At 48.6% G+C, this 18,543-nt stretch overlaps 1 protein-coding gene across 1 annotated transcript; it reads left to right on the forward strand.

Moving 5' to 3' along the window:
- Positions 1-6,852: 6,852 nt before the first annotated feature.
- On the forward strand, positions 6,853-17,095 carry Smim35 (small integral membrane protein 35). Its single transcript, XM_050156204.1, has 4 exons — positions 6,853-6,988; positions 8,131-8,164; positions 9,205-9,338; positions 14,539-17,095. Exons 1-3 carry the CDS (start codon positions 6,853-6,855, stop codon positions 9,302-9,304), a joined length of 270 nt encoding a protein of 89 aa, XP_050012161.1. The 3' UTR covers positions 9,305-9,338; positions 14,539-17,095.
- Positions 17,096-18,543: the final 1,448 nt, after the last annotated feature.

Raw genomic sequence — 18,543 nt, forward strand, 5'->3', positions numbered from 1 at the left:
AGTTGATTATACATCTCCATCAGGTGTGACACCACGCAGCTCGCTACAGCAGGTGAAGGTACCTACCTGTTCCTGTTGCCAAGTCTGATGACCCAAGTTCAATTCCCAGACGTACATGGTGGAAGGAAGAAAGCTGTCTTTTGATCTCTAGATGTATACTGAGGCATATGTGGGCACACACACTCGAGTGTGATAAAAATACTAAAGAAAGCCTAGAGTAAACACTAGGCAAAGGCTTTTGACCATTAAAACTGCTCAAAATTTGACTAGGGCTGATCCTTGGTTAAATTTTTTGAATGCAGAAAAATAAAAACTGTGCTTAATTCCACTTCCTAGAAAACTCTTCATTTTTCCGTCATTAAAGTCATATGTGCACCTGCTAATAAAATGTAAGCTTGCAGGGAGATGGAAATGGGATCTGCACTCTTCCCACTGCTGCTTCTTTGGTCATCGCATTACTTTTCTTCTGCATCCATATGGAAAGCAGAGTGAGTGGGTCAGCTGCTTTCTCATGGCTGCATCAAAACACCCAGCAAGAACAGCTGGAGCGAGGCAGAGGGTTTATTTTTCCGTTCGCGGTCTGAGTCTGTCATGGCTGTGGAGGCATGGTGGTGGGAGCATGGGGCAGTTGGTCATGTGTCTACACCCGGATGCAGAGTGATCGTTCACAGTCTGTCATGGCTGGGAGGCATGGTGGTGGGAGCATGGGGAAGTGTAGTGTCCGTGCTACTATGTGTACTATTGTCCTGCAGCATGCTGCCTGCACTATGCCCTAGGGTATGGTACGGTTCGCGAGTCGGGTAAGGGGCTGAATATTGACACACACACAAATACACAGAGAGAAACCATTCATCCTTGAATTCCCCAAGAATGCCAAGTTTATTTATTGTGTTCCAGGGCAGCTTATATGGTGCCTTCCCTGACCAATGGCCACTCCCTAGCTCTCGGGATCCTTCAGCTGCAAGCCACCAGAAACCACTCACCTGCCATCAGGGTCTTGTGCTCAGAGCAGCTGCAAGCACAGGAAAACAAATTGTTTTGTTCAAAGCAGCTGCAAACATAACAAGTGTTTACTCCAGCAGGCAAGGGGGTCAAGGAAATTCAGGGTCTAGGGGCCCACAGTCCCCAACAGGGTTGTTGGTCATATGTTCACACCCGGATGCAGAGTGATCATTCAGTCTATCTTGGCTGTGGAGGCGTGGTGGCGGGAGCATGGGGCAGTTGGTCATGTGCCCACACCCGGATGTAGAGTGGTCCTCCTCGTTTCACATTCTTCTAGGAAGTATAGAGCCCATCTCGCCCATTATACACTTTATTTGGAGTTCTGGTCATTTAAGATGCAAAGGAAATCTGGCATATCCCTCTAAACCCAGTACTTAGCAGGCAGATCTCTGTGAGTCTGAGGCCAGACTAGTCTACAAGGTGAGTTCTAGGGCAGCCAGGGCTACACAGAGAAATCGTCTTGAAAAACCAAAAGCGAATCTGGTCTTCATTATTCCACAGTGACTGGAGTGGAAATGGCCCTATAGTGTATTTTATGCAATTTATATAAAAACTATGAAGGGACAGCTTTTTAAATATGCACAGGAAAGATAAACACCGAATTTGGGAGAGGGATTACTTAAGTGGAAAAGAAGGAAGGACTAGTCTAAAAGTAGGCTCTCAAGAGAAATTATTCTCTGAGAATTTCATTCATGTATAGAATGAAATCTGATATATTGCTCCCTCGTCTCCCTCTCCCTGGCATTCTGCCATCACATCTGCCTCTCAACTTCATGCCCCCTTTTTTCTTCTAATAAGTCACTAAGTCTAGTTAGTGCTGCCCTTATAGACATACCCTTGGAGCATGGGCGACCCACCAGTGTCCACATCCCCACAGGAGAACAGGTTTTCCTTCTCCAGCAACTACCAACTGCAAGCAGCTCCTCAGTTATGAGTGGGACCTGGGGAGACCCTTCCCCATCCTCACTACAACTTTGGCTGCCTTGGTTCCCGCCCAGGTCGTGTGTAGGTGACCACAGCTGCTATGAATTTATGAGACCAACAGCCACACCCTACCCGGAAGACAGCCTTTCTCTTCAGCTGGCTGACTGAGGGGGCTGATAAAGACATCCCACTGAGGGCTGAGCCCTCACAGGCCTTGTTCTCCTTGCCCATTGACCAGTTATGCTCTGTGCTTGCTTATTAGATAAGCAAGAATGGCGAGATTTTATGATCTTTGGCGATTAGAAGTTAGCGCAGTGTTGCTTACCGTGCCGTTCTGTATGGCTATAGCAGGAATAGTTTACGGTAAAAATTTAAGGGTATAAAGAGGAGACTAAGGAAGGAATGTCTATTAAGTGAGCAGACTGGAAAAACTGAGAGAGTAAATCAGAGTAATTAGTGTTTCTGCGCGCAAGCTCAGAAGGCACAAACGGGGGCGGGGCAAAGGAGGCATAGACAGACCTGCAGCCTCTTTCCCTCGCCTCCGAACTCAGGCAGGTGACTACCCTATTCATGCTTTCCTTCTAGTGTTTTCTATTTCTGGCCACCTTTCTTTGATAAAACCCTTCAAACTCCCGCTTCAACAGTCACCGCTAGTGCTACTCACGCATGAAGGGTGGCCCTCCTGTCCCTCTGCTCTTGTCACCAGCCTTTAGCTATTAAAGAGCTTCTGGAATCTCTGTCCTCTCTCTCATAGGTGACGGTGCTAGTTTGCTTCACCTGTCACCCTGATAACAGCCCAGAGTCATCTGTGGGTGACTCAATAGGGGGGACCTCCCAGATCAGATTGGATTGTGGCCATATCAATGAGAGATTGTCTTGCTTGACGATTGATGTGGGTGGGACCAGCCTACTGTGGGCGGAAGCATCCCTAGACCTGGGGTGTCTAAGAAAGCTAAGCAGAATCTGCGAATGAGCTCTTACACAGCATTCCTTCATGGTTTCTGCTTGAGTGCCTGTCCTAACGTCCTTCAGTGATAAACTGTGACCTGGAAGTAAAAGTCAAATACCTTTACTCACCTAAAATTCTTTTGGTCAGAGTCTTCTATCACAGCAACAGAAAGCAACCTAGGACAATGACCTTGTTTTTGTGTTGACCTTGGTTACCGGTTTGGGTTTCCTCTGGTGTTTACCACTTGTCTGAGCTTCTGCAGAAGCTTCCTGACTGTCCTTCTCCGGTGTCACCCCTTTCTATCTTTATTCACAGTTGGGGTTAGCCCTCTGTCAATCATGTCCTCCATCACATGACACAGTGTTTAGAAAGTCCGGCGATGTGAGTGCTAAAAATAATTAACACAGTACATATAGTGAGATATATGTACTCACTATAACAGATAGTGAGAACTTATTGGAATATACTGGTAGAAGGCAGTGTGTAAGTTCTGGGGGCAGGGAGCATATTGCCAAGAGGGAGAAAGATTTTCTCTATAGTAGATGGGGGGAGGATGGTTATCTGGTCTTGTTTCATAGGCCATTTGTGAACCGTCTATATCTGCTTACATAGGCAGGCATCTCACTAGCTTGTTAAGCAGTACAGTTTAAAGTGAAGGCTGTCCTTCTCAAGACTGGCCCTTTCCGCAGTGCACTGTGGGTCCTTAGGATCAGGCTCTGAATATTTTGACACCATGTATCACTGGGACCAGGTTCTAATTAGTTGTGTCTTGGATGCCTAAGTGTAGGAATTTTGTTTTTGCTTTTGGTCTTTTGTCTTTAGATGGCCTCTGCTCAGAGTCCTGTACTGACCACACAGTTTGCTCAGGGAGAAGTTTGGGCTCCCCTCTTTGAGTCTAAAGCACTATAACACGGCTCCCACCACCCACTCCGTTCCTGCACTGCTCACCAGAGTGCCACAGTTCTCTTGGAACTTGTTGCTTCCTCTGTCGAGGAATTTTTTACTCTTGATGTCTACCTGGCATTTTTTTCTCTCTCACATCCATTGGACCTCTGCTCGTCCACTCCTCCTTTCTGAGGCTTCCCTGAGCACATTATTCAAACTCTCCCCTCCACCCCCACAGGGCTTTCTAGTTCTTCTGCTCTGTGTGCTTGCCCTGGTGTGCACCACTGTCTCACCTACCTTTCTTTCTTTCTTTCTTTCTTTCTTTCTTTCTTTCTTTCTTTCTTTCTTTCTTTCTTTCTTTCTTTCTTCTTTCTCTCATTGGCAGTCTCCTTCCATTGGAATGTTTCCTCCATGAGGGTATGGAGTTCCGTCTCTTCTATTTATTTCTATAAAGCTTGTAGCTGTGCAGGAAAGATGCCATCCACTCCTTGTGGGATGACTAGAAACGTCTTGGGCTAGCACAGGTTTACTCATGGCTCTCCGATTGTGTACTTGTCCCCACTGAGGCCACTTCTAGTTCAGTGTTTTTCTACAGGTTTTTCTGTCCACTGTAGTCCTTTGGTATCTGACACTGGCTAATTTGTTAGGAGTGGGAATTTGTTGCTTATGGTTTTGAAGGCAGGGATATTCAAGATAAGATGGCACAAGGTTTGGTGTCTGAAAAGGGCTGTTTTCTGCTTCAAGAGGGTCGGCAGTGGATGATATGCCCTAACACATTTGCAGAAGTACCGAAGAGCACAAGCCCACTCCACCGAGCCTTTCTGTATGGTTGCTAATCCCTTTTGAGACATTTGTAATCTTTACTATCTGGCCATTAGCAGCAGGCAAAAATGCTAGTTGACAAATTCATGTGTGCCAGAAATGTGACTCTGTTGTTCCTAGAATCTAATGTCTAATTTTAATCTTAATTTTCTCAGATGGCAGACTCTTCAGTAGCATTGGAAATTCCTGTTCCCAACTTGTTCTAAGGGATTGAAGGGGTCTGGGAAGAGTAATGAAGAGTCCCTGGTGTCGCCAAGCAGTTGTGGCACACACCTTTAATCCCAGTACTCGGGAGGCAGAGACGGGCAGATCTCTGTGAGTTCGAGGCCAACCTGGTCTACACGAGCTAGTTCCAGGACAACCAGGGCTGTTGCACAGAGAAACCCTGTCTCAAAAAACAAAACACGAAACAAAACAAGAGTTCCTGGTGTCACCAACTCCCACCAGCACCCATGGTGATCTACATGGCGATGGGTTTGAGCATCAGTTAGGCACGGTATTGCAGAGGTGTCCTGAGGCCCCTCTATGTGGCTTCTTCAGGTCTGCAGGGAATCTATGACTTCGCTGCCTCTCTTGGTGATAATGAGCTGTTGACTGTCCCAGGCTATGACCGGGCACAGCAGCCCTCTAAGGCTGTCTGAGACTCCATTTACGCAGGCACTATTCTTAAGTGGGCTCTGTCTTCTTGTAGCTCTGCCTAGCTCTGGCTTCCCACAATCCTATCTGGGAATCCTACTGTCTCTTTGGGATTCGATTTTTGGGTAAAAAGCAAAATTTTTGGGACTCACTGACATCCTTGTAAACTACTTTTCTTTTATTTCCTGATTTTTCCCGAGACTATGGATTCTTTTCTAATATAGACAGAGGGCCAGTCTGGCTCTCACTTCCTGCCCATACTGTGGCTATCTTCCCTTTCTCTGTGGATCTGAGCTTCTGAAACTTCCGAATAGAAGGCGAGACCCCCCTCCTTTCTGCATTTGACAGTCATTTCGTCTTCAGGAGTGGAGAATAATAACCCGTCTTTTCTTGTTTTGACAAGTTCTCATTATGTACCTCTGGCAGGTCTAGAACTCAGTATATAGACCAGTCTTGCCTTCAACTCACAGAGACCCACCTGTCTCTGCCCCCTAAGTGGTGCCATATCTGGTTTTAACCTGGCTATTTTACTGGGAAGAACGATCAAGGAGCTCGGGAAAGTGGCTTGGGTAGCAAACCGTGAAATGCTAGATTGATAACACTTGCATATTCGATGGATCTGATGATGATAATGATGACAACAATGACAATATCATTAATATCTATTGAGCACATGGTGTGTGCCAGGCCTGATCCTAAGTGTCCTCTTTTCCTGACATTCCCAATAATTGTTCCAATAACTGTGCATTTTGTATACTGTAATCCATAATAATAATCCATCAGAACTGCTGAAATCTAAACGGGTGAAGGGACTAAGGGCGCCCACCTTATATAGGCAATGGTGCTGGACTTCAAGCACTAGCCTGCTCCCAAGGTCTATGCTCAACCAACACACTTCCCAGACTCGTGGCGACATCCCTAGAGCCTCTGCCCACAGGCCATGGACACAGGGAGTCCTTCAATTTCTCCATCCTGTTTTAACAGCTCGCCTTTCCTCCCCTGCCCTGGCACAGATGAGCTGTCTTGTGGTGTACCCACCATCAGTCTCAGAACCTGACCACTCCTCTGTTTCTGCTCGGTCCTCTCATTTCCCTGTGCACTTCCAATCACTCTTTGTCTCCTGCTCTTGGTTTAGCCTTACAAATAATATATAAATTTAGCAGAGAATTCAGACCACAAAAGGGAAGGAGGAGCAAGAGCAAAGAGCAAGCAGAGTGCTCTTTGGGTACACTGGGTACATGGACTTTGCGAAAGGAGAAGAGACCTGGCAGCCTGTGAACTGTGTTCTTGGGGGTCTCCTGGCCACCAATATCATGCTGAGGTTAGCCTTCTAGGCTCTTCTCCAAGAAGGCAGAGCATCTTCTATTAAGTAGAATGCTCATGATTTCAGGAATTCCCCCCAATTCTGAAATATCCGTTGCCAGAGGGGTGTTGCACCTTTGCATCCACATGCTGAAGCTATCACATGAATGCAGTTTCAAAACTCAGGTATCAGATATTCCCTCCATGGCAGGTTGGGCTGAAGCAGCCAGCTTATCCTGGCAGGCTTCTGGAGGACTCTTGCTTTGATCCCAGTGGGACAAAGAGGAGGGAAGTTGTAAGGTGGGCTAGGCTTTGGTGCAGTGTATGTGAAGATGCATGGCTTCTCTGCAGGTGAGGACTCCATCAGCTCACTGGGCATGATCCTCGGAGTGGGACTGTCCCTGCTGCTTGTGTCCATCCTCGGCTACAGCTTGGCCAAGTGGTACCAGCGCGGGTACTGCTGGGATGGTGAGTGAGCCCCACCCATACCAAACAGCGCCAAGTTCTGCTTTGCCCTTCCTCACCAGTAGATCATCAGAGCAGATTATGAGCTGGCAAGGTTGGGCGGGGTGGCAAGCCTTTTAGCAGAGAGGAATGCAAAAATATTTCCTCTGGCGGTTGCAGTGGTTGAAGATTTGTCTGAGCAACTGAGGTGGGGCTTGGATGGGGAGGCAGGGTCTTTATTGAGGGAATGGAGGCTCCTCCCACTGGAGGAAGCAGCCAGCTTCTATTTTTCTGAACTCCCCAAGACCAAGGGCAATGCCTGGAAGGCCAGGGTGACAGGCTGGCTCCTTATGTGCCAGTCTCTGTCTGTGGGTCTGCTCATGTCCCCTGTCATTCCCTTCACTCCCCACCCGTGTCTGTGTGTTGTGTCCATGAAGTGTGCATCTATTGAGCATCTACCATGTCCCAATGCCCTTTCCCTTGGTATGTATTTTTATAATTCCACACCATGAAGAAGTTATTATATTTTCCCCCTATTTTTATATGGTCTTGATATGGATACCAGGCTTTCCTCAAACTCTCCATCTTCCTGCCTCACTCAGACTAGTGAGTTCTGGGAATTTAGTCAAGCGCCATCAGGTTCAATTGCAGCCTACATTTTGTTTTGTGCTAGCCTCTAGCCCAGGCTGGCCTAGGATTACCTGTACATCTAAGGACACCTTGACCTTCTGATCTTCTTGCCTCCACCTCCCACAAGCTAGGTTTGCAGCTGTACACTACCACACCTAGTTTAAGCTATTTTGGGGAAGAAACCCAGGGCTTTTCATATGCAAGAAAAGTGCTCTCCCAACTGAGTGACATTATCATCCCTCAGCTTCCGTGAAGCAGACAGGGATATGTGGTGAAAATTACAGGGTTGGAACATGGAGCTGGGGTGAAGTCTAGGTCTGGTTGTTAGGGGGGGCTAGAAGTGCTTCCTTCCTAGGGTAGTCAGGGCTCCTGTTGGAAGGACTGTGAAGGGTCTTGAGAGCCCCCCCACCCACAACACCCCAAGGTCAACCTGTTTACCCTTTGGGCAGGTGAGGAGGAAGCACCGGCTGTTCCCAGAGAGATGATAGTCACTTCCCCCTGGAGATCCTAACTCTCTTTTCTGCTTGTCTTCCCAGGGCCTAATTTTGTCTTCAACTTATACCAGATCCGGTGAGTACATCCAAGACAGATCTGGGTGGGCTAGCACTGGGGGCTAAATATAATGAAAAAAAAGAATTAAGAGACAGAAATGGAACTTACTGCTTCCCTTCCCTGGCTCTCTCCTAAGTAAACCAGAAATACTCCAATTTAGAAAAGTTCTCAGAGTCAAAGATGCCTACAGACAGCACCAGGTGAGGCCCTGATGATAGCAATCATCTCAGCATTCACTCTCAGGCAAAGACCACGCCACCCATGCATTCATCAGTCTATCCACTCATCCACTCATGTACAAACTTGCTTACCCACTCATTCATCCATACACTTACCATTCAGCTAGCCATCCGTCAACCTATCCACCTACGCCCTTAGTCAACAACCCACCCCACTACTTACCAATTCATCTATGCATCACGCACCTACTCTACTTATCCACCCGTCAACCCCCACTACTCATCCAAAAATCCATACATTCATCCATGTACTTCTGCATTCATAGATGCACATATAAATCAATGCACTCATCCAAGCATGTATGTATCATCCATTTTCACTTACACACTACTCGTCTATCCATCCATCCACTCACTTACCCGCCCATCTATTTATTATTAATTTAGAAAAGTTTTATTATAGCAAGTTTTATGGTATTTATTTCCAAGACTACAAAGATGGCTTGGCATAGTCTCTGTCCCTAAGCATCTCATTGTCAATGCTGGAGACAAGCCTGATTGCAAAAAATACAGTCTTGGACACAGTATGGGATTCAAAAAAGAAGAACAATCAAAGGAAGTCATGGATTTGAGGAAGAGAAATCAGGAAGACCTCTTGGGGGTACATGATCTCCCTATTCTCTGCCATAGGCCAGGCCTGCTTCTCCTCTGGCCCTGAGAGATGAGCTGAGTCTTCATTGGAAAGATAAGTCAATGAGTCAGTGACCTAATGATTGCCCTATTTCTAGGAACCACTCTGTAAGTTCTAGTTTAGGGAGACAGGCCCCAGGGAGAGGCCAAGTTCTCAGTTTAAACCGCTTTATTGGAACTCTGTCTCAGGAACCTGAAGGACTTGGAAGTGGGGCCACCCTTCACCATCAGTGGCCACATGAGCAGTCCAGATGGCGGCTACATGAAGTTCTCCAATGAAAGAGTCTGATAGAGATGCATCTAGCCTCTGGAGGTCAGGAGAGGTGAGTAGGAGGGCAGACTCCTCAGTGGGGTCTGATGTCTACATTAGCTCTTAAGAGGGTCCAGGCTGTCAAGCCCAGCACAGAGGACCACTCCTAACACAAACACATCACTCAGTCCTTCTACTCTTTCCTGGGAGAGCCAGGCAAGAGTGATGGCATAGCAAAGCCCTTCTCAAGCCATCTTCTCTTTTTAGCGTCTCTTCTCTTATGCCAGAAAAAGGCTCCTGAGTCATCATGAGCTCCTTTCAGTCTTCCTGGATCCAGAAAGTCTTGCCTGACCCTGAGTATGGAGAATGAGGAGCCCTCTCTGGGTCCTCTGACAGCCCTCGTGGAGTTGGGCCTTTGTGGATGGGCCTGACTATCCCTAGCAGTTTTCTCAGAGGACTTGGAGAAGAAACTGTGCCCCAGGAGAGAGAGTCTCAGGAATCATAGCCAAGCCTGCCCTCCTCCTCCTCTCTTATGCAGCCCAGAATGGAAAGGACCCCCAGACTCCACAGAGTAGGTTGTCATGTGGAATCTCCTGCCATTTCATTCTGTAAAGTTGATACCAGGGGCTGGAGAGCCAGTCATTTTCTTTAGGGAGTTCTGTGGTTGGAGGAATGATTTCAGAATTGGTTTTTAACTTTTCCATCAGTGACAAACTTCCTTGAAGGTTGACCTTGGGTCTTTATCTTGACCTTTCAATCTCTACGTTTGGTTTGGCCATTTTCCACCCTTCCCCACCATGGCTGTCTCCCTCTGATTGGTTCTCTCTCTAGTGACAGACCTCAGTGCCCACTACATGCGACGAGAACAATGAGAAACCATTTCCCTGTTTAGGCCCCTGAACTGGGGTGGGCACGGGGCACAGGGTGGGGTCTATCCCCGGGTCTCTGCTGTCCCGTGTGAAGCCCATGTAGCAGAAAGCAATGGAGGTCTGGAGCAGTGGGCAGCTGTCTGAGGCTGAACAAAGCAGCTATGGACAAGGACTATAGAACATGTCATCACTTCCTCCTCTGCCTGTGACCTACTGGAAGAGGCGGAGCTGGTGCTAGGAGACTTGGCTCAGTTGGCATTTCATATAAAGTGGTTCCATCCAGAGAGGCTGAATGCGGAACAGCTGTGGTTGCTGCCTGTGCTGAAGAGGCCTGTGCTGCTCAAGCCTGCCACTGGATCAACTGGCCCCAAGTTCAAGCCCAAAGGATGCTGAGACCAGAACAGAGGCAGGAAGGGGAGCTCTGACCATATTTTCTCTCCTTATCTTCATTTTTTGCTGAAGTTCCTGTGTTTTTTTTTTTTTTTTTTGTTACTCTAATCTCTCTCTGGCCTATAGCAGACTGTGGAGGAAGGAATGAACCAGGCTTGGCAGGTCCTTCCTGCTTCCTTCCAGAGGCTGGGGGGGGGGGCTTTTATTCCCAGCTCAGATGGGCTTAGGATATAATGCACCAAACATGTAGAAAGGGAGCCTTCATGGCTTTGGATCCTCTCCCTTCCTCAAAGAACTCCTGGGAGAGATGGAGAAAGGAGAGCCTGTTGTCTTTGGCTCCCCTCTGCCTTGGATATTGGCTCTGTAGGCTGGACCTCACTTTTGAACTCACAGGCTATGCAGCCTCAATATCTGTTATGGTTGGCATGGTCTGTGGGGCCTATTGGGTACCCTAGAGATGCTCAGGACTCAGAAACCTTCTGGAAACTTGAAAGGATGATTAAACCGGAGCCCCAGGTAGTCCTGGGCCCAGGTGTTGTAGCTTCAGGTGAGGACAAGGACAGCTGTTGAAGGTTGGGAGAACAGAGGGTATTTCCCATGCCCAGAAGCAGAAATGAGAGAGAACTGCTTCCTCTTTCTGAGCCTACTGACGCCCTCTGTGTTCCCTTTATGTGCCCTTGCTCTCCTTACTTCCGAAGGTCCATGGCATAGCAGTTTTCTTTGTCCTGAACAGTGGCTCCGCCCTAGGAGCCCTTTGTTGAAGGCTGTGAAGGGGCAGATTCGAGCTTTCTCAGAAATGGACTAGAAACCAAGCAACAGGTCTGCGAGGCAGGGCACTGACGGGGCAGTCAGATCCTTGACCGTGCCAGGGCCTCCCCAGTCCTTCTGCCTCCTCCCCTTTTTTTTTTTTTTCTGTGCCTCACTGGAGAGCCTGCTGTGCTGTGGGCTACAGTTTCTGTTTCCCTGCTCTTCTTCAATATTCTTCCCAGGACTGTGCCAGCCTAGAATGTCCTCTTGTCCCACACCCCAACCCTCCTGTCCACACCCAGACTCTGTGGCCCTCATCACGTCTTTCCTGAGACTCACCCCAGGACTCAAGACTAGACATCATTCATTTTGGTCTCTATTGTCGATGGCCAGGTTTCCTCCCCAACCTGGATGAGCCCTTTGTAGCCAGAGGTCTCTAGCAACCCTTCAAATGAAGCAGAGTAAGTCAGCTTACTATGGAATAGAATTGGTTGGAGAAGAAACAGAGGGCTGCCTCATTCTGGAAAAGGATGTCCAGCAACCTGAGGATGACGGGATGGCTTACACAGTATATTTTCATCCATACTTCGCATTTTGAGCCTTGTGGCCACCCTGTGACACAGAGATTATTATTGGCCCATTTTACACATAGGAAGACCGAGGGAGTCCGAGAGGTAGCATGCTTTGCCCAGGACTGTCCAGCACTCACTGGCTGTAGTGGAGTCTGAGCAGAATCTGTGGCCTCGGGGACACAGCCTCACCTCAGGGCTGATCAGGGTAAGGACTGGCCATTGTATAAAAGGATCTGGGTCTAATTCTGTCCCGTGGTGCTATGTGGCCATAAGGCTGGTCACAACACTTATTTGGGCATCTATTTCAGCACTGGGAAAGCAAAAGATAAGATTATTTTCTTGAAGGTTCTCTTGACTCTTCCCTTGTCTATTAATAACTAATCTCTTAAACCAGTGGCCTGGGCACCCTAACGCTGCCCAGTAGACGGTTAAAGGATGCAATCACTATATAAAGTGTCAGCTCAGATGTAGGAGCTGGCTGTTAAAAGGTGACTGCTGAGCTCCCCTAGATGCCAGTCATCTGGGACTCTAACTACTATCCAGTTTTTCCCGTGTCTTGCAGAGATCAGGTGGGATTGAAGCCTGGATCAATCCTAAACTAGTCAGTGTCTGAAAGGCAAATACTCACATTTGTTGGGCACAGATTGATCAGGACAGGGGCTCCAGGTACCCGGTCTTACTTCAGCCTCACAGGTAGGGAAACAGAGGCTGGGGAAATAGATACTCAGGTGGAGTAGAATTTACTTTGCTTAAATCCTGGGGTGCTGGCTTGGAGCATCAGGTCAAGGGGTAGCTACTCTCTGATGCCCAGCTTCCAAGAAACTGGCTCCTCCCTCCAGTGAGATACTAACTCCTCACAGTGATGGCTGGGGCTCTCAGGGCTCAGGCCTCCCCAGGATTGTTCTCAGCTCTGAGCTTCTCACTCACCAACCTCCTGGTCTTCCTTTTCCTTTTTAGTCTTTGATTTCTCAAATCACCACATTTTGCCCATTCTTCCTTCTGGCTCATGTCTCACACGATCCTGGAGCCTTCTTCGAGACTCACAGGCCTTGTTCTCTTCTGGTTTTACTTATAAATACTCTCTGGCTCTCATAGCTTCATGATTTCAATCCATCCATCCATCCATCCATCCATCCATCCATCCAAGTTTCTTTACTCCTCCAGCTACTGGGCTAGACCCCATGGGCAATCCGGTCTCTCTGGAGATGGACTGGGTCTCTCCTGTTTCATAAGCACTTCCTGCAAACAGAGTTAGGCTTTAAGTCTCTTCCAGGTCCCCTGTTGTGCTCTGTGTGCTTCTGGCCATAGGCAGGAACTTCTCAGGACACGGGGTGAAAGGATTCCTCGGTCTCTCGAAGGCATCTCGCACATTGCTCCAAGCCTGCTCCGAGCCTGGTGCTCTTTTTAAAGCTTACGCTTGTCTTCTCCTGCCCGCCTTCAACCACATCCCGCCCTGTGTGTGTGATCAGACACATTTCTAGAGAAGGGAGCACACAGAGGGAGAGCTTTCCCACCACAGGACAGTCTAACAAGTGAGCAAAGCCATACCGTCTTCTATGAGTCTGCATGGCCTTGCCCCAAGCCAGGGTCGGTAGATAAGGTAGGTGACGGGACCTAGAAGGCCACAATCTATGGTGCCCCTTCCTAAGTGCTCCATGGCTTTGAGAAGGCCAAAACAGGAGCAGATGGAAGTATCATTATTTTTAAAAACTGCTTAGTGAGCAAAACCCAGCTAGAATTGGTGATGTTTGAGCAAAAGCTGATACAAAACAGGAAGCCAGTGGCCTGGTGAGTTCTCACACTTGGGGACCAGAAGTGAAAATGTTCTGTCTGCCCAGAGGAGCAGCAAAATAACAAAACAATAAGCGAGGCTGTGCGGGAGGCCAAGGCCATGGTGGACCCTGCCCTTCCCGCTCTCCCGTACGTTTCTCTCCTTAATGTCTCTTGCAGAGCCATGGGCTCTGCTTTCCCTCCCAAAGCCTAGGTTAGGATTTCTCAGACACCAGCAGAGGACTGCTGGGAGAAGGGTGTGTAAGCAATGGAAGAAGTCTCCTCTCGGTTTCTATTCTAAGCCCAGTTCTCCTTCTAGACTGGGTTGAGGTTCTCTGGGCTCCAGAGACCTTGTTTATGTAAAGCTGCCACTGGCTTTGAAAACTTTGAGGCTTCTTCTAGCTGTGAAGTTATTTCCCAGTGGGTAACTTTGGTTCCACCAAGCTGGGGTGAGGGTGGTGGTGGGGAGGTGAATGGACATTCTCTCTCTCTCTCTCTCTCTCTCTCTCTCTCTCTCTCTCTCTCTCTCTGTGTGTGTGTGTGTGTGTGTGTGCATACACATGCATGCAGAATTGAGCCAGCCAGGAGGGTCATGCCTAACTGCCTGTCACAGTCTAGGGAGGCTTGGCATGGTGGGTACCTGATGTATGTTTGCCCAAAGAGTGGGTGAATGCATGCTGAATGTTTGCAGGCCTCTTTGCCTTGTCTCCTGGATGTATTCACTTACTTTATGTCTCCTGTTTGGTCTGCAGTCCTAAGTCCCACAATACCCAGTAGGGTGAAGAAAACAGGAAGGGAATAATTATAGAATCACGTTACTAAGAGGAGAGGATGGCAAACCTGAAATGGAGCTTCCACTCAGAGTTACCTATGACTCTCTCTCTCTCTCTCTCTCTCTCTCTCTCTCTCTTTCTCTCTCTTCTAGGTCCAGACTAACGTCTCCCAAGCACCTGCTTTTCTCAGTCTTCCATGACCATCATAATCATCTCGATGCTTCTTGAACTGCCTCCACCTGCATTCAAATGCTTCCTTGACATGAATGGAAGAGTTCTACTCATTCATGCATTCATTTATGCACCGAAAGTTTATTGAGCACTCATTACTATGCACTACCATTGACTGGGCGTAGAGGGCTCAGAGATCAATCAAGAGGAGTTCCTGCGGCCAGCGAGCTGGAATGAGTGCTGGCTAAAGGACCTTGCATGAAAGTTGTGGGCCCAGAGAACTAAGGAAAATAGTCAGCTTCAGGACTATCCCCATTTGACAGACCAAAAGGCTCAGGTCCAGAAAGACTCATTTGCAAAGAACAGATCATGCCTAGAACCCAGGGAAGTGGTCTTTCCTTTCCTTGGGGATGCTCTTTGGGCCTCTCCAGCCCAATAGTCTTGCTGTGGTCATTGGTTAATCTTAGTGGACCTTGCTGAGGAAGCTGGTTAGTCTTAGTGGACCTTGCTGTAGTAGTTGATCAGCCTGAGTGAAGACATACCATGTGTTTGCCCTGCCTCCCACACTCCACACCATCCCAGGGTCTAGAACGGTGACTGTATTACCTATGCTGGCTTTTTGCTAGCCTTGTATCCTGGGCTCAGATCTTCTACGGCCTGACACGGACTCCATGTCTGAGCCTTCCTGCCTCCCCTTAGCGTAGTTACTATATCACACACCTGAGTGCACCCAGCACCTACGAGGTGCCTCATACCACTGCAGGTGTGGAGGGCACCAAAAGTGAGACTTCACACTTCCCATTTCATCTTCCCAGGGTGTCCCCGTAGTGACAAGCCACATGTTGGAAGCACACTCAGGGTCTGAGCGGCCCAGGGGTTGCTTTGCAGAGGACACATGGGCAACCTTGAAACAGCAAAGTGGAAGAAGAGCTTCTGGGGCTGAGGAACTGGCATGAATAGAAGACCAGAGGCATGAGCAACACAGTTTGTTGGGGGAAGGCAGGTGGATATGAGGGCTGGAGGGGAGGAACGGTGAGGGTGTGAAAGGGAAGAAATCAGTAGGGACAGGAACCAGGAGGGTGGTTCTGCAGAAGCTTCTGAGCAGAGGCTTTTGAGTGCTGTGTTACGTGTTGGCCAGTAGAATTCAAAGCTCAAATGTGCATTTTCAATCCCTCAGCTCAGTAGACAGCTGAGATTATTTAGTGGCAAGGGATGCTGGAGGGAAAGCAAAAACAACAAACAACCCTGACCAGGAGGCTATGGCAAGTGGTACCAGAGAGGGCTGATGAAGACTCCAGATGGACAGGCATGGAAGAAGCAGGATGGGATGGCTGCAAGACCACCAAAGAGGCCAGGCTGAGGAACCATATAATGGTCCCTTTTCCATTAGGCAAAATCTGCAAGATCCCCTTGGCTGTGTGTGTGGGGTTGGTATTAACCATTCTGAATTCTGAGAACCAGTAGAGATGATCAGAATTAAGAAGAAAGTGGTGACTCCAATTTGGAGATGTGAGGGGTAAACCACTTTAACCCCTCTGAAGGCAGTGGAGAAATGAATGTGGGTTGGCAGCTGTGGATGCAGGAGTTGCTGGGGCCCTCCATGAATGCACTTTGGGGGGATTCTGGAAAGTGGCTAAAGATGGGATCTGTTGTGTTGAGGGGTGGTGAGTTCCCGCAGAGGCTGCAGGGCTGTACGGTGTGGCCCACACAGGCATCATGCATACTGTGTGTAGAGTGTAGTCTGTGAGTGGGGCTGCTCCTTTAAAAAGCTGCTTACGAGGGGAAGGAGGAAGCTGGCACTGTGTCTGCCTTTCCCCGCTCATGCCCACTCCAGAGTCCCTCAACTCTGTGGGTGGGATAATTCATTACAGGGAACGCTTGACTGTTATGTCACCTCTGGCTATGGGCTGTGGCTGCCTGAAGATCCCCGAGGCTGCTGGCTGGGGTCTGCAGCTGCACATGCTGAGCTCAGGCATGGTTCTAGACACTGTAGGCCAATAGGATGGCTGCCCGCTCTTCCTAGAGCTAGCGAGTTAGGTGAATAGCCCGAGTTCACAGGCTGGAGATGGCCAGGAGTCCTCTCCAGACCTGTCTTCTCATCCCTGTGGCACGACAGCAGATTCACCCACAATGCAAGGCTCACAGAGAACACAGAACACTTGCCCTCAAAATGCCCAGTCCTAAGCCCTAATCCAGTGCCAGGCCCATCCTGAGAGCTACTTAAATATCTTTCCTCTGAATGAAATACCACTATTGAGCTGAAGCTCAGCATCTTCTAGGTCCCCAACATCTCTGCCCCGGCCACACCATGTTTCCCCTTCTGTACCCATGCCATGCACTGCTCTCTGTCAGGTTCAAGTGGCACTTAACACTTGACTCTTTTTCTTTCTACCCAGCCTGTTGTCCTATCTTGCTTTCTATGTAGTGTCATCTGAATTTGTTCCTTCTCAATTCCCATTGCCCTCGCTCAACACACACACACACACACACACACACACACACACACACACACACACACCCATATAGATTGAATGTTGATGTCCCTGCCCACCCCTCAATATTGAAGTCCTAACCTCTAATGTGATGGGGATGGAGCTTCATGATGGGATTCATAAGAGCTAGAGGCCCGAGTCTATTTCCATCATGGGTGGTATAGCTCCAAGTTACCTGTAGACAAGGAAGAGGCCCTCAGTGGGAGCTGGATGAGCTAGAACAGTGATCCTCAGTTTCCCAGTTGCCAGCATGCTTCTGGTTAAAGCCCTTCCCCGTTGCTAGGTGCTCTCCCATAGCCAGAGCGAAGGCAGCTTCCCACCTGCTTATCTACTCCCTGTCTCATCCCTGGTGCAGGACACTGGTTTCTTTATCACAGATGGTGATACTTGTTAGTACTCAAATGCTTGGCGTTTCCCTTCATATCCAGATAATCAGCTCCATGGAGAGAAGGCTGAATCTCACATCTGGCATGTGGAAGGTAACTGCTAAAGGAATGGAACGCTGGGCTGGCAAGAAAGGCCATCAAAGTGAAATGGCTGGTTTTAATAAAGGTCTCCCTGTTTTCTGCCCAGTTCCCTTTGCTGAATGACTTGTGCTTTGGCCAGAGTCACCTTTTACGAACATGAATTCCATCCTACTCAGTCCTTTCTCATCAGTGTTTACAGAGTCCCAGGCCTGTTTGGAGATTTATGGGAAATCCAACAAAGTTCATATCACTCCGTCAGTGAGAGGCACCATGGGCCTTCTCATTAATAGCAATACACTTAATTTTAAGTTGTGGGTTGGCTTCAAAGAAACCCTCAAACCCATGAGCACTGCAGGAAATGAGTGAGTCAGGCTTCTCAGTATCTGGTGTCCTATCGGTGGGGGCGATCGCATCGGTACCCGGCTGCCTGGACATGCCCTTCAGGTTTCTGTGTGGCCCCAGGCAAGCAACAGCTCAGGCTCCCTTCTCTTCCCATGACGGGCTCTGAGAATTGCCAGCCTGTGAGGCAGTTGCTGTGCGGGCTCTGTGGGTGGTACCCAGCCTCTTGAGGTGCTGAGCGTTCTGTAGGCGCAGTGTAGGCTCTGTGTGTGTGACCTGACCTCTCAGAGGGATGAAAGTTCTGCCACTGTATATATGGGGGGAGGACAGAGGTATTTGTGGCGGGGGAGGGGGAAGGGCAAGGCAATTTCTCGACTCTAGTTATTTACGAATTTGGGAAAACACAGTTTCACAGAATTTCCTCCTCTGTCAGTGTGAGCCCATTTCCCTTCTCTCTTTGCTAAGAGGAAGTTCCGTTAGCTCACAGAAACCCAGAACCACACATTCCTCAGCCTGGAAAAGCCCTTGAAGGAAGTGCTCAGCTGAAGACCAAGTGTGGCCTTCTACTGGGGACTTTGATCTGAATTCCAGAGAAGCCTGAATGAAGTATTCCATCAGCTGCTGCCTGGAAGAGTCCTTTAGACACCCCACAAGCCCTAGCTTCACTAAGGAACCAAATGACTCTCCC

The sequence above is a fragment of the Alexandromys fortis genome, unplaced genomic scaffold (assembly GCF_014885135.2).
Source record: "Alexandromys fortis isolate MF-2015 unplaced genomic scaffold, M_Fortis_MF-2015_v1.1 scaffold_89, whole genome shotgun sequence".
Taxonomy (NCBI): domain Eukaryota; kingdom Metazoa; phylum Chordata; class Mammalia; order Rodentia; family Cricetidae; genus Alexandromys; species Alexandromys fortis.

What these genes read in the sequence shown, in the direction of transcription:
- Smim35 (XM_050156204.1), top strand. Translation starts at nt 6,853, where the DNA reads ATGCATGGCTTCTCTGCAGGTGAGGACTCCATCAGCTCACTGGGCATG. An exon ending in GCGCGGGTACTGCTGGGATG is followed by an intron (nt 6,989 to 8,130) that starts GTGAGTGAGCCC and finishes TTGTCTTCCCAG; the next exon opens with GGCCTAATTTTGTCTTCAAC. An exon ending in TTCAACTTATACCAGATCCG is followed by an intron (nt 8,165 to 9,204) that starts GTGAGTACATCC and finishes ACTCTGTCTCAG; the next exon opens with GAACCTGAAGGACTTGGAAG.